Here is a 15,996-nt window from a genome sequence, read left to right as displayed (position 1 = left end):
TCCGTATGTCTAAATAAGCCGTACACTCAGTCGAATGTACATTCCTATGTAGGTCACAAATGCATGTCCGTCTCCCCCGCGTCGTCCTACTCAATGCAGCAAGCTTCCCCAGTCTGACCTGGTTGTATCTAGACGACAGACCTCTCTTTGTATGGGAACTGATACACCTCAACCCTTGTCATTCCCGGCGTCTCAGCTCAAGATGTGTGTGACTGGTGTGTTGTAGCAGGTGTCACGCTCACATAGGGAGGAGGAGGTATGTCACTCACTTCCGGGTGTCGTCATAAATGGATTATTTATTTCATCCTCCCTTTTGGGATCTTTATTTGTATTTTTTGATTGAATCTATATTTATAAAAGATGTATTTAATTTCATTATACTTTATGTATAAGTTATTTAAAAGCTAAAGCCAAATAGAAAACGTTTGTTGTGTTCAACTGTCTGCCATATGCTTATAGTGGTTGTTATGCTACTGGCGTTTGAATGTTATCATTGCTTGTTATTCGTTTGCCATCAGTGCTGCTTGACTGTTATATATTGTACAATACTGACCGTGTCGCCGCCACTATAACATCACGACACAGAGGGGTGGCTAAAATGTTCGGAGCCCTGTTGCAACAAAGACTTTGGTCCATGTTATGGCATCGGCCCTGAACTGCCTGGATCTAACTGGTACAGAGTATTTCCACCTGGCTGTGTAAAACCGTGTTCCACAGCAGAAATGACACCATCTTCATGTGCATTTATCTCTTGAGGGGGAGCTGTGGAAGTCCCACGGTGCCAAATACGATGAATACGATAGATGTTCAATGAGAAACCACAGGCATGCATTCTGGCCACGGATGCATATTATACCAGAACAAGCACATCATCCTGGTGGAACAACAGGCGTCACCTTAACTCTTTACCCATGCAGTTCCCTAAGCACATGATAACTAGTGGTTTCACCTTTTGGAAGGTAGTCCACCTGTAAGGGTTACTTTGGAATCCCAGAATACTCAAGGCATCTCCCTGTCTGATCGAACAGACTTCGCCGTTTTGGGAGGAGACGATGTACACATTCTCACGAGAGATGATTCACCAAGACATTTTCTGAGCCGATGCCAGTAACATTTGAATTCAATGTGCGGAAACCGTTATCGTGTCCAGCCCATTGCTCAGACCGGTCTGAACTCCCCTGCATTACGTGGAAGCAGTTAAACATCTTGCTATTGGCCCAACTGCAGGCTATCTTTCCCCTTTAAAGCATCGCTACCAAATTCTTGACAGTGGCAGTGGAAAGGGGTCACCCTATGTTAACACCACCATGTCCACACAGCTGGCTGTTGGGTTCATTTGGAGATGGTTGGTGACAGTGCTGTTTTCAGAAACAAAGGATGCCGGGTTTGTTTGCTGCCTATATAACCATACTGCCTGGTGCTGTGGAGGTTGTAGTCTGATGCTGTGGAGGTTGTAGCCTGGTGCTGTGGAGGTTGCAGCCTGCGTTGTGTTGTCGTTACACGTGTAAAGGGTAGTACTTCTTCAGAACTTTACAGCCGCCCCTCTCGTGTTTTCATAATCCATCCATTGTTGGCTGTGTCCATCACTCCTAGATAGGTTGTGATCACCTGTATTAGTTTATGCCAAGTTATATGCAAAAGCATATCGTGAGCTGATTGGCACAATAAATTGTTGAATGTTCATCAAAGATTGAATTTGCGTTTGTATTCACGGTAACACAGTGACAGGGCATGACAATGTACCTCTCTTGTTGTACAGCGGTTTGCACTTGAAGCACCTTTAAAATCTTTCGCGCAGCGCTTAAACCTACAAAATATATGAAGCGCCAATAAATATAACATTCTGGAGGAAATTTATCTTGCGTTCATGTTAACGGGGTGTCCTCGCTTTGGGCACTATGCTAGATATATCAACTTGTGGGAGACAACAGTCAGTTGCACACCGTGTATATATGTTGGCAACGTTTCCCCACTGTGCACACCAACCCGATATATCAACTTGTGGGAGACAACAGTCAGTTGCACACCGTGTACCGCTGTGTATATATCAACTTGTGGGGAGACAACAGTCAGTTGCACACCGTGCAATGTTTCCCCGCTGTGCACACCAACCCGATATATCAACTTGTGTCAGTTGCACACCGTGTATATATGGAGACAACAGTCAGTCAGTTGCACACCGTGTATATATGTTGGCAATGTTTCCCCGCTGTGCACACCAACCCGATATATCAACTTGTGGGAGACAACAGTCAGTTGCACACCGTGTATATATGTTGGCAATGTTTCCCCACTGTGCACACCAACCCGATATATCAACTTGTGGGACGACAACAGTCAGTTGCACACCGTGTATATATATGTTGGCAATGTTTCCCCACTGTGCACACCAACCCGATATATCAACTTGTGGGAGACAACAGTCAGTTGCACACCGTGTATATATGTTGGCAATGTTTCCCCACTGTGCACACCAACCCGATATATCAACTTGTGGGAGACAACAGTCAGTTGCACACCGTGTATATATGTTGGCAATGTTTCCCCGCTGTGCACACCAACCCGATAAATCAACTTGTGGGACGACAACAGTCAGTTGCACACCGTGTATATATGTTGGCAATGTTTCCCCGCTGTGCACAACAACCCGATAAATCAACTTGCACAACAGTCAGTTGCACACCGTGTATATATGTTGGCAATGTTTCCCCGCTGTGCACACCAACCCGATATAATCAACTTGTGGGACGACAACAGTCAGTTGCACACCGTGTATATATGTTGGCAATGTTTCCCCGCTGTGCACACCAACCCGATATATCAACTTGTGGGACGACAACAGTCAGTTGCACACCGTGTATATATGTTGGCAATGTTTCCCCGCTGTGCACACCAACCCGATATATCAACTTGTGGGAGTAAAAAGGCAGTTGCACACCGTGTATATATAATAATCTGTTGTCAATGTTTCCCCGCTTTAAGCACCAACCAGATATATCGGCATGTAGGACACTGTGTATATATGTTGGGATTCGAACCCAGGTTTTTGACGTGTGGAGTTAACAGTTGTTTTAACCTCAAGCCATAACTGCACACCACACATTCAGTATGTAGGTTTTGTTAACACATATGTGACCCTGTGTTCTATGCACACACGTCATCATAATTGTCAAGATGCCATATGTAGGTCAAACTGGGCATGGGGGCAAACTGGCCCAGGGTGAATCTAATTCTTCAGGTAAACTGACACAAAGTGAATATGTCTAAAAATGTAACAATAGGACAAGTAAATATATAATATATACACAGTTCTTGTATTTCGAAAGGATTTGGTGAGGGCAAGTTCTGGGACAATCACCATGAAGCAATCTTTAAGTTCTGCGTTACACTGAAGTGGACAGTGCGTCATCAAATTAGTTCCTTGCTCAACTGTTTCTTTATGTCTAAACTCAAAGCAAGTGAATGTGGTACTGAATACCATAAGACAAAGAGTTAAACAAGAATGACCCTAACACTACTTCTGCTTGCGTTGGATGAAAGAACTCCCCGCTAGACTTCATAACAAGAGTGTTGACTCCCATGTAGGACTCGTCCCGTCTTGTAGAACAGTATTCAAGCAGCACCAGACTCTGGCGCCTACGTTTCGACTCTTTTGAGGTACAGTGGTGCATGATCTCTCCACTTTAATTTCAACATATGAATAAACCGGTCTTTGAGACAAGTCTCTCTAACTTTGTTTCATCTCTGTTTCAACATTCAAGGCCTTTGTGAAGCTTTTTCATGCAGACATATTGAGAACTTACCAAATTCGAGACACCTGGTGTCTGCGTCTGCTACACTGCTAATCCGACCTGCACTAACGATATATTCCCGTGTATTGGACAAGGTGAAGAAGTGACTTAATGCTTTGTATGTGTATGAAGGGCAGGATACACTCATCTATTTAGCGAACACCCGGTGTCTTCAATATTTCATAGTGATCCATGAACACAATGCAGACATGGCTATGATTCTATCGGAATCGTAGATTGGCCTCTGATTACCTCTGAGAACGAAAATCGGTTTTACGCATTTAATTATATAATGGGTGGGGACTATATCCCTGGGCATTACATTGCGTTAAGCTACAACGCATACTTTGTTATCTTTCCCGAATATTCCTGTGAGTCACAAAGGGCTATATTAACCTCTACAAATCGTGTCAGTAGGAGATATACGTATTGTCCGCCACCAACGTTGACGATAACAGTAGTGCAGCTGTGCTCAAAATGGTTCGGTCGAGAATATTTCAGAAGAAAGAGTGCTTTGGGAACCCATTGTCGTTGCAGGACTGTATCCGACAGAAATACTCCTCTAACTAAATCTGCCGAGCTGCACTTCCGGTATGAAGGGCATTTAACACGGACTTCCGGTACGTACAACCACAACTTTTCCTGCACTACGTGCACTGCGAGCGACACATATTAATCACTGGCTTCGTAAACTTCCCGAGTAACTTGAGTTCATATATGCAGATAACTGTTATACACAGCAGGACAAAAGGATGTACACTTCACAACTGGATTTGACCCAAACACTATAAATGCATCCAAAGTATTACTAGGCTGAAAAGCCTATAGTGGTTAAAGCCTTGGCTCGTCACGCCGAACACCCGGCTTCGATTCACCACATGGGTACAATGAGTGAAGGCCATTCCTGGTGTCCCCCGCCATGATATTGCTGGAATATTGCTAAAACCGGCGTAAAACCCAAGTCGCTCACTCACTCATTCACAAGGCTGAAAACATTGGCCGAATTACTGCAAATATGAAATATATCACCATTGCATAACCATTGCTTGTGTGTTAAAACTGTAGCCATATAGTAGTATGTAGAGGGCGAACTATCTGTGTCGAGTGCTTTTTGCGCGGCATCATAATGTGAGTGAGAGCTTTTCCACTCTGCAGCTACTGACAGAATGTTAATCATCACGGACGGACCTTATACACGGATAGCGCGATTGTGCCTTGATTTAAATGTTGAATATATACTGTTAATGAACTGCCTTCTTGGTACTTGTATTATCACCTCGTTACCTTGTCGGGCGGTGGGATGGTTAAAGCGTTCGCTTGTCACGCCGAAGGTCCGGGATCGATTTTTCACATGTTTCCAAGCGAACAGCCCATTTCTCTTGTTCCCTGTCGCGATGTTGCAGGAACATTGCTAACAGCGGCGTAAAACTAAACTCACTCACTCACTCACTCACCCTTACCTTGTAGTAGTTATACTTACCCATACTACACCCATGCATTCCCCTATGCTTCAGTGTCACCGTGTCTCATCTGTGCTGGTCGACCTAATGAAGCACACCCATGCTTTTCCAACTGTCTCAATATCACACGTTAATCTGTGCTTGTGGTAATGTAGCACACCCGTGCTTTTCCAACTTTCTAAACATCACACGTTAATCTGTGCTTGTGGTAATGTAGCACACCCGTGCTTTTCCAACTCTCTCAATATCACACGTTAATCTGTGCTTGTGGTAATGTAGCACATCCATGCTTTTCCAACTTTCTCAACATCACACGTTAATCTGTGCTTGTGGTAATGTAGCACATCCATGCTTTTCCAACTGTCTCAATATCACACGTTAATCTGTGCTTGTGGTAATGTAGCACATCCATGCTTTTCCAACTGTCTCAATATCACACGTTAATCTGTGCTTGTGGTAATGTAGCACATCCATGCTTTTCCAACTGTCTCAATATCACACGTTAATCTGTGCTTGTGGTAATGTAGCACATCCATGCTTTTCCAACTTTCTCAACATCACACGTTAATCTGTGCTTGTGGTAATGTAGCACATCCATGCTTTTCCAACTGTCTCAATATCACACGTTAATCTGTGCTTGTGGTAATGTAGCACATCCATGCTTTTCCAACTTTCTCAACATCACACGTTCATCTGTGCTTGTGGTAATGTAGCACATCCATGCTTTTCCAACTGTCTCAATATCACACGTTAATCTGTGCTTGTGGTAATGTAGCACATCCATGCTTTTCCAACTTTCTCAACATCACACGTTAATCTGTGCTTGTGGTAATGTAGCACATCCATGCTTTTCCAACTGTCTCAATATCACACGTTAATCTGTGCTTGTGGTAATGTAGCACACCCGTGCTTTTCCAACTCTCTCAATATCACACGTTAATCTGTGCTTGTGGTAATGTAGCACATCCATGCTTTTCCAACTTTCTCAATATCACACGTTAATCTGTGCTTGTGGTAATGTAGCACATCCATGCTTTTCCAACTGTCTCAATATCACACGTTAATCTGTGCTTGTGGTAATGTAGCACATCCATGCTTTTCCAACTTTCTCAACATCACACGTTAATCTGTGCTTGTGGTAATGTAGCACATCCATGCTTTTCAACTGTCTCAATATCACACGTTAATCACACGTGCTTGTGGTAATGTAGCACATCCATGCTTTTCAACTTTCTCAATATCACACGTTGATATGTGCTTGTGGTAATGTAGCACATCCATGCTTTTCCAACTGTCTCAATATCACACGTTAATCTGTGCTTGTGGTAATGTAGCACATCCATGCTTTTCCAACTTTCTCAACATCACACGTTAATCTTGTGGTAATGTGGTAATGTAACTGTCTCAGTATCATCCATGCTTTTCCAACTTTCTCAATATCACACGTTAACTCACACGTTAATCTGTGCTTGTGGTAATGTAGCACATCCATACTTTTCCAACTTTCTCAACATCACACGTTAATCTGTGCTTGTGGTAATGTAGCACATCCATGCTTTTCAACTCTCAATCTCAACATCACACATCCATGTTAATCTGTCACACGTTAATCTGTGCTGGTAATGTAGCACATCCATGCTTTTCCAACTTTCTCAACATCACACGTTAATCTGTGCTTGTGGTAATGTAGCACATCCATGCTTTTCCAACTTTCTCAACATCACACGTTAATCTGTGCTTGTGGTAATGTAGCACATCCATGCTTTTCCAACTGTCTCAATATCACACGTTAATCTGTGCTTGTGGTAATGTAGCACATCCATGCTTTTCCAACTTTCTCAACATCACACGTTAATCTGTGCTTGTGGTAATGTAGCACATCCATGCTTTTCCAACTGTCTCAATATCACACGTTAATCTGTGCTTGTGGTAATGTAGCACATCCATGCTTTTCCAACTTTCTCAATATCACACGTTAATCTGTGCTTGTGGTAATGTAGCACATCCATGCTTTTCTAACTGTCTCAATATCACACGTTAATCTGTGCTTGTGGTAATGTAGCACATCCATGCTTTTCCAACTTTCTCAACATCACACGTTAATCTGTGCTTGTGGTAATGTAGCACATCCATGCTTTTCCAACTGTCTCAATATCACACGTTAATCTGTGCTTGTGGTAATGTAGCACACCCGTGCTTTTCCAACTGTCTCAATATCACACGTTAATCTGTGCTTGTGGTAATGTAGCACATCCATGCTTTTCAACTTTCTCAACATCACGTTAATCTGTGCTTGTGGTAATGTAGCACATCCATGCTTTTCCAACTTTCTCAATATCACACGTTAATCTGTGCTTGTGGTAATGTAGCACACACCATGCTTTTCCAACTGTCTCAAACTATCACACGTTAATCTGTGCTTGTGGTAATGTAGCACATCCATGCTTTTCAACTGTCTCAATATCACACGTTAATCTGTGCTTGTGGTAATGTAGCACATCCATGCTTTTCCAACTGTCTCAATATCACACGTTAATCTGTGCTTGTGGTAATGTAGCACATCCATGCTTTTCCAACTTTCTCAATATCACGTTAATCTGTGCTTGTGGTAATGTAGCACATCCATGCTTTTCAACTTTCTCAATATCACACGTTGAATCTGTGCGTGGTAATGTAGCACATCCATGCTTTTCAACTTTCTCAATATCACACGTTAATCTGTGCTTGTGGTAATGTAGCACATCCATGCTTTTCAACTTTCTCAATATCACACGTTAATCTGTGCTTGTGGTAATGTAGCACATCCATGCTTTTCCAACTTTCTCAACATCACACGTTAATCTGTGCTTGTGGTAATGTAGCACATCCATGCTTTTCCAACTGTCTCAATATCACACGTTAATCTGTGCTTGTGGTAATGTAGCACACCCGTGCTTTTCCAACTTTCTCAACATCACACGTTAATCTGTGCTTGTGGTAATGTAGCACATCCATGCTTTTCCAACTGTCTCAATATCACACGTTAATCTGTGCTTGTGGTAATGTAGCACATCCATGCTTTTCCAACTGTCTCAATATCACACGTTAATCTGTGCTTGTGGTAATGTAGCACATCCATGCTTTTCCAACTGTCTCAATATCACACGTTGATATGTGCTTGTCGAGATAATGAAGCACATCCATGCATTTACAAACTGCTTCAATATCACACGTTAATCTGTGTTGTGGCAATGTAGCACACCCATGCATTTCCCACTGCCTCGATATCACACGTTGAACGCCAGTACATATCACAGTCCAAGGATTTCTACACACAATATTTCCCAAAAGCCCACATTTATGGAAAGTATGTTTGACTGAGTGTGTTTGACTGTTTGGTCTTACATTCTGCGGAATTCGAGATTTAGTGTGACTCGATCGGTTGGAAGTTACCATATAGACTGGTTCCTGCCATGAATTACGGTGTGTTCCTTTATATTCATTCGACAGCACGTTTCTAACAAAAGTTGTATTGCTGTTGTGTTTGTTGCAGCTACTGTATAAAATGCGCAGTTGCAGCTACATGTTTTTCACGACCAGATGTATGAAGTACGTGACGTGGCAGCAGATCACATCGCGGTCAGCGACAGCGACGTCGTCTACAAGAACCAAAGTGGGACGTTGAGTCTCACAGAGACTCGACATGCTTCAGTTCATTGACCTCGGCCCCCTTGATGCCCACGTATTTACCTACATGTATACAGGTAAATGCTTATCTTTGATGTGTCCCCAGCGGGCAGGTAGTTTTTCTCAGACTCTCGTCTCAAGTCGTTAATTACAGGTGTAGCCTTGACAGTAATTCATGTAAACATGCTGTCATTCTAGGGGGTTGCATGTAGACATCATGCCGTCTTGGAAACCTGACATTATACACATACGTAAACTAGACGTTCCTGTTCATTTCCAGGATGATGTGACCCGTACAACGGAAATAAACGTTTTGTATGATTTGGAGCAGCCGCGACAAGAGTGCAACTGAATCCTAGGCCTCCTGTTTGGCACAGCGAACGTATTCGTACGACTAAAATACGTCTGTAATACGGTATTGTTACTGTAACTGTCCTGTTGTCCCTGTTGCTTGGCGAAGGCGGACACCTGGGGACACCGGGGACATGAAGGAGGACACCTGGGGACACCGGGGACATGAAGGAGGACACCTGGGGACACCGGGGACATGAAGGAGGACACCTGGGGACACCGGGGATATGAAGGAGGACACCTGGGGACACCGGGGATATGAAGGAGGACACCTGGGGACACCGGGGACATGAAGGAGGACACCTGGGGACACCGGGGACATGAAGGAGGACACCTGGGGACACCGGGGATATGAAGGAGGACACCTGGGGACACCGGGGATATGAAGGAGGACACCTGGGGACACCGGGGACACCTGGGGACATGAAGAAGGAGAACACCTGGGGACACCGGGGATATGAAGGAGGACACCTGGGGACACCGGGGACATGAGTTAGAAGGAGGACACCTGGGGACACCGGGGATATGAAGGACGGACACCTGGGGACACCGGGGACATGAAGGAGGACACCTGGGGACACCGGGGATATGAAGGAGGACACCTTGGGACACCGGGGACATGAAGGAGGACACCTGGGGACACCGGGGATATGAAGGAGTACACCTGGGAACACCTAGGGTCACGAATGGGGACACCTGGGTCCACTCGCAGTATGTATTCAAGAAGGTCCTTTCACTGGGTACGTTGCAGGACTTCCGTCTTTCGTCATTAGAAGAACACCTTACTATACACTCGCCTACTAAACACCCGTCCATCAACTGGGTCGACATGGACATTTCCTTGCACAGTCGTCCTTGATTGGGAGTCTAGGACAGTGCGAGATATCCTGTGGTGTCTGTAGGACGTATTGTGTGCTGTCAGTGAGACTCTGGTGATTGCTGGACTGTGGGGCTGATCCCGTAGTGCCTGTAGGGCTTATGGTCCAGATTCGTATTCCAGTACGTATACATGCAACTTTGGTGCGTACGTACGACGTTACAGAAATGAATGTGAGGAGTGCATGTCGACACTAAGTCAATAACACGTACATAATCTGTGGTCTCAAGCTGAGAGCCGGGAACACTGAGATACACTGATGGTGTGTTCAGTTGGGGAAATCAAGGCAGGAATCAATAACACTCCAATATGCAGTCTCTAAAGCCTCTAGAAACATGCCCAGCACTGTACATGAACCGAGGATACCTGTAATAACCGTCGGTGCTTGGTGAACATAAACAAACATGTCAATGTATTCAAGTGGATTCAAGATTTATTAAATTGAATAAGTTAGATTTACATGGCATACATTCATGGAATTCGTTCAAGACCAGTGAGAGGCACAGGCACATGTAATGGCACAACGAACAGAACTTCCGGTCTCACAGAGACTTATATACATTACATAAACACTCATACGTTCAGTCACGCATACAGTCACACATACAGTCACACGTTCAGTCACACATTCAGTCACACATACAGTCACACGTTCAGTCACACATTCAGTCACACATACAGTCACACGTTCAGTCACACGTTCAGTCAAACGTTCAGTCAAACGTTCAGTCACAAAGCACATCACACATGCACCAGGAGAGCCTCTGAAGACAACGCCATTACCAATGTCGCCTAAAGGCGTTTTCATCCGTTTACCATTGCAGCATTCACATTTACGCCTTATAAATACAGTATAAAAGTACAAAATATGAGACAAGACATTCATGAAATGGACGGAAAGCGCTCTGTGTATTGCACTGCCCTTTAACAAGATAGGTGGGACGTGGTGGCGCGTTGTTGCGCCGTTGATGAAACGGGAATTATAGAAATATTGAGAAAACTGCTCAATTTCACAATCTAACCAATCTTGGCTGAAAGAATACCCTGGTGTGGTCCACATTAAAGCTCACAGTGTTATCATTCAACTAACATTGTGCTCGTATATGTACAAACCATCGCAATGTCGACTTTCCCACAAAGACCAATACCAAAACTATCATGAATGAGATTTCTGTGTTACAAAAGTAACCAAAATACCACGATAACCTTAACAATGTCCAGCATTGCTTCCTGTAAATGACTAGAGCGGTTCCTGAGGAGATTCCTCACATCGCTGTGCATGGATACATCAGATCTGAGTACCACATTGTCTTTGGTATCATTGTCATTGTCCGAACGGAGGTCACATCAAATGCGAATATGCATCGTCGTTGCCACGCAACAATATCCTTGATCGCGATGGTGGATTGCGTTACAGTGTCCACGTTTTGGTCGCGACTGGTTCAACCGCAGATCCCCATCTAGGTTTGGCAGTGGATGTCCAGTCTGCGATGGGTTCATCAATAGAGGGAACTGTCCTGAGTTCAGTGTTTACTTGGAACTGTAAAGTGTGTAGGTGTTTCGGATTTCGTCGTAGATGAAGTTTCACAAACCTGGAAATAAATATTACATGATAAGTGACAATAACGTATATTATGTACCTGAGACTCATTTTAACACAAAATGTACCCTTTGTTGCTTGATTTTTTCTTTAAAGTACAGACGTGAATATTGCATTTTACAATGTCTCTCGTTATAAATGAAACACATACCTTTGCAGAGCGATGTCAAAACGTCCTCTTTAGAGATTTCCAGTTCGCCGTAGCTAGGGACAATGATTATGTTGTCATTTCCGTTACTGATAAGTTTAAGGTCGCTCTTGTTGTAATCATCACCAATGTACACAACATAGGTGTCGATCTTCCTGAATTTATTCCGTTTCGCCTCTTTGAATACTGCAGGAGTTATGCGAACGTTAGAATCCATAAACACCACAGCTGTCTTCTGTACGGATTGTCTGCCCTTAGTCAAGGCTCTCCTCGCTCGACGCAAGACGGCACTAAAATCAGGAAAGGCAACTCTGTCCATTTCCTGTTCCGTCTCCGTGACATCTGTGAGCTTGTTGCTGAGGACGCCGGTTGATACTGGACGATTGAGGAGAAGGGCGGTTTTGAGGTTATCGCTGTGTTCAAAGTCGCTGAACAGGCTGTCGATGAAGGCGAGGATGCGTTTTGATTTGACAGCACCGATGTGCAGGTGATCTACAGCAAACACCATGTCGACTTTCCGTTTCGGACTGCAAGCTGAACAAGAAACAGTCCATTAGTTTCATTATGGATGAAAATATAATTCAACTGGGATACACATTGATATAGCATGAAGACTGTATATACTAGGTATAGTTATGCTGTACCTTATGACCTTGAACTGCACGACGTGCTTGAGGGTATATTACCGACCTTGACTAAACTACATAATTTGGTACAGAAGCAAACGATGCTCTAAAAATATGGCATACCTGCTTCAGGCTCCGCAGCTGGGGGATGGATCTGATCTGTTGAACACAAAGAGATAATTGCATGAGTTTTTATGACCATGAGTATTAATTCAAATGATGACATTGCAAAATGCTAATTCCTCTAAAAAGTTTCCTCCCATGCTACACAATGTGACAGAAGCAACACTACAATTAGCATACCTCGAGGGCACGGACCGAGTTGTTTACTCCCTACCAAGTATATTGAAATTTACCCATGCATCAAAGGCGAAAAGAGAACAGGTTCTTTCAAGCGTGTCCTGATTGCTTGTTGTAATACTTACAATCACATTCGTGAATCTTCAGCAGCCTGATCAGAGGGTCGATGATGATGTAGTCGTCGGAATTGAAGACGAAGTCGCTTGCAGGGTTGGAGGCCATTCCTGTCAGCTCGGACTTGTCCCATCTTCCGCCTAGGTTGACCGTGAACACATAGACTCCCGCCTTTTTAAGCAACCTGGCCTCAATCCTAGTTGCCATGGCGTTGTGAGAAAATCCGTTAGTCATGAAGATGACAACATGCGCCACGCTCTGCCTCGCCACGGCAGGGGCGAAGGCGGTTCGTCTGAGATAGTCCAACGTCTTCGCATGGTCCCTCTGGCCCCCGACCCTGGGTGTGATGTCGATGGCTTTCTTGAAATCATGAGGATTTTTGTAACTGCCGAGTCGGATTGCAGTCAAAGAGTTACTTCCGGAGGAAACTACCCCAAGTCTGACGGTGTTCTGGCCCAGATAAAACAGAGACGACAGCTCTTTGAAATAACGCTTTTGAAGATCGATCTCCTCCTGGGTGACATCACGTGACGTATCCATCACAAGGTAGACATCGGCCGGCTTTCCTCCACAACCTGGGAACAAACAATAGGTCAATATACATGGAGGCAGTTCATGGTGTATCTCGTTTACATTTGTACATATACTTCTTAAAGTACACTTTCATGTGGCTACAGATGATTCGTGTCGTGAGAGTTTAACTGTAGCAATGTGAAAGAAACGGGTACTCATTGTTAAAGGCCAACGACTTCATCCATGTAATTTAGTGAACATCCTGCTACCTGCGTCTGATCTACACCTGGTAATGTTACTGCAGGGGGCAAGAGGCGAAACTGTCTGTCAGTTGCAAAAATATATAGATTTCTTCCAAGAGTCACGGGCTCTGATGTGGCAGGTTCGGCCTGTTGTAATACGTATAATGTACTATGTTGTATCCACATACTGATTAATTCATGCCAATGTGCTTCTGTCTCATGAAAAAGGGCAGTTTATGAAATGTTCAGACATAAAACAAAACTCGGAGGTTGTAATGAGATCTGGGACAAGTGAGATGAGTCGGTAGATTGCAATCAGATCAAGGGTACGAGATGGGGCTGGAGGAACATCTGAGATAAAAGGGTTTAATATTGATAAGATCAAGGGTACAACCAAAGCGAATCAAAGATATATATAACATTGATGAATAAATTATGACGTCCTACTGTTATCCTATCTGATGTTTTCCTTTGAAAATATACATTTGTTTTTCTTCGAACTCAAACAACCATAACAGATGTTCCTAGACTGGACAGATAACTGAATTCTATTTTGTTGCACACCAACATTCAAACAAACACTACTGTTCCTTAACTTACCTCTCGGTACGCTGTGCGCCTGGTCGTCGTAGGCGAAGTTCCCAAACCAGCCGTGGGGATCGCTTTGCATGAGGAAGTCGTCATAATCTGGAGCAAAAGACAGGTTTATAAATAGCAATTCAATACATACCCCATTCGTCTCCACGTTAATAAATAGTTTCTATATTTAGACTGCTATTATGTTTGGCCTCGACTGGAATGTGTAATATTCAAGTAGAACATTATTAACAAAACCCCGCTGCATCACAGAAAAGCAATGCTACACAAGGGTGTTGAGAGGAGAGTTTAATTTGTATAGATTGAAACATGTGTATGGTATAATAAAATAGTTTAAACAAACTTATGAAAGTTTAAGGACTTACCTAGTGCTTTTGCTGAGCTTGTTGCCACCTGAAACATAAGGCAGGACATTGTAGAGGTTAACACGTGTACAGGTATACAATCCATGCCATTAACTGTAGCGGAATTTACAACCTAACACAGGAAAGGTATGTCAAATATTTCCCGTCAGCTGAGAGGCATGTTCACGTGGGTGTCGTTACCTAAAGAAGCATTTATAGATATATCATTACCGACATTGAGACAAACCACAAGATTTAGTGTATGAACTATTTAAACACCAGCTACAGCACACAACAGATGACAGTTTACCAACTCACCATGCAGGCACATAGAATTAGGGCGAGAATGTGTTCCATTTTGAATAACCGGCTCACTAGTATAGCTTGTAAAGAATGTAATCTCGTTCCGCTAGGGGTGTATCTCGTCTTTCGACACTCCAGTGTCTAGCGTTGTCACAGTGAGAATGACTTGGATAGACTCGGCCTCGTATTTATGTAGGACGCCGGTCCAATGATTTCCCGTAAGGCGGGGCTTGCTTGGCGACCACGCACTTCGCTTACAGTTTACATCACGCGCTACCGAGCAGTAGTAGCGAGTCCTAATATGGCAGTTCCGTATCCGGTATCTATGGCAACCAGGAGTGATGCTCGCCAATGGGATTGCCGCCTAAATTTCTCAGACATGAACCTTTCATTCATAAGTCTGGAACGGAAACCAGAATCGGAAAATAGACTTTGCGCTCACAGTTTGCCCGAGTTCCTGCGTTACAAGTCGTTAAACAATGTGGTTATATTTAGAATTCAGCCGCAATTTCATTCCTCTGCGCATTTAAAATTCCTATCTGCAACCACTGTGACGTCGTTAACCATCTCTGTAGAGGACATCATCACGCACCACCACCCTACACATAATGTTGTCGCATGGGTAGATATACATTATATCAACCGATAAACAGCTGACAGCCCAGTGATTTTGATGATGTAAATTTCTTTCCTTGGCAGCAACAACAATAGCTCGCAGACCATTATTCCCAGCCATAAACTCAGACAAAATATAAATAGCTTTGTTGAGTATTTGACAACATAACATTTTTATGAGGATGGATTTCATATCGTGTTTAAAGGGGAAAGTATTTTCACATCGTGCATTTTGTCATGCTTGAAATCTTTCCCATGAGTTTTAACAGCAAAGATATGCAAACCACGTAGTTATATCTAATTCCTCCAGTCAAACTGCCGTGTTCCACCTGCTTGACGAGAGATGACAACCAAACACGTTCTTAAGTGTCCTTACACGTTTCGATTCACAGTCTGAACATTATTGTTTCAGCAACTGTTTTCAAGTTCCATTAATATTTACCATCAGC

The 15,996-nt window shown here is 43.6% G+C and overlaps 1 protein-coding gene across 1 annotated transcript; it reads right to left on the bottom strand.

Annotated features, from left to right (window-relative positions):
* Positions 1-10,560: 10,560 nt before the first annotated feature.
* Positions 10,561-15,112, bottom strand: LOC124288983 (collagen alpha-4(VI) chain-like). The gene is made up of 7 exons (XM_046725582.1): positions 14,948-15,112; positions 14,651-14,678; positions 14,289-14,375; positions 12,945-13,508; positions 12,643-12,678; positions 11,897-12,427; positions 10,561-11,737 (listed from the first exon to the last, which is right to left on the bottom strand). Exons 1-7 carry the CDS (start codon positions 14,984-14,986, stop codon positions 11,730-11,732), a joined length of 1,293 nt encoding a protein of 430 aa, XP_046581538.1. The 5' UTR covers positions 14,987-15,112; the 3' UTR covers positions 10,561-11,729.
* Positions 15,113-15,996: the final 884 nt, after the last annotated feature.

The sequence above is a fragment of the Haliotis rubra genome, unplaced genomic scaffold (genome assembly GCF_003918875.1).
Source record: "Haliotis rubra isolate DU_JTF1 unplaced genomic scaffold, ASM391887v1 Scf43, whole genome shotgun sequence".
Classification (NCBI taxonomy): Eukaryota; Metazoa; Mollusca; class Gastropoda; order Lepetellida; family Haliotidae; genus Haliotis; species Haliotis rubra.
The sequence above is the reverse complement of the archived record's forward strand: the minus strand, read 5'-3'. Positions and strand labels throughout refer to the sequence as shown.

Bases quoted from the DNA above. Each gene is read 5' to 3' on its own strand.
- LOC124288983 (XM_046725582.1), bottom strand. From the start codon at position 14,986: ATGGAACACATTCTCGCCCTAATTCTATGTGCCTGCATG. The intron at 13,509-14,288 runs GTAAGTTAAGGA...GTTTGTTCCCAG, and splicing joins GGCGCACAGCGTACCGAGAG to GTTGTGGAGGAAAGCCGGCC. The intron at 12,679-12,944 runs GTAAGTATTACA...TGTGTTCAACAG, and splicing joins GAAGATTCACGAATGTGATT to ATCAGATCCATCCCCCAGCT.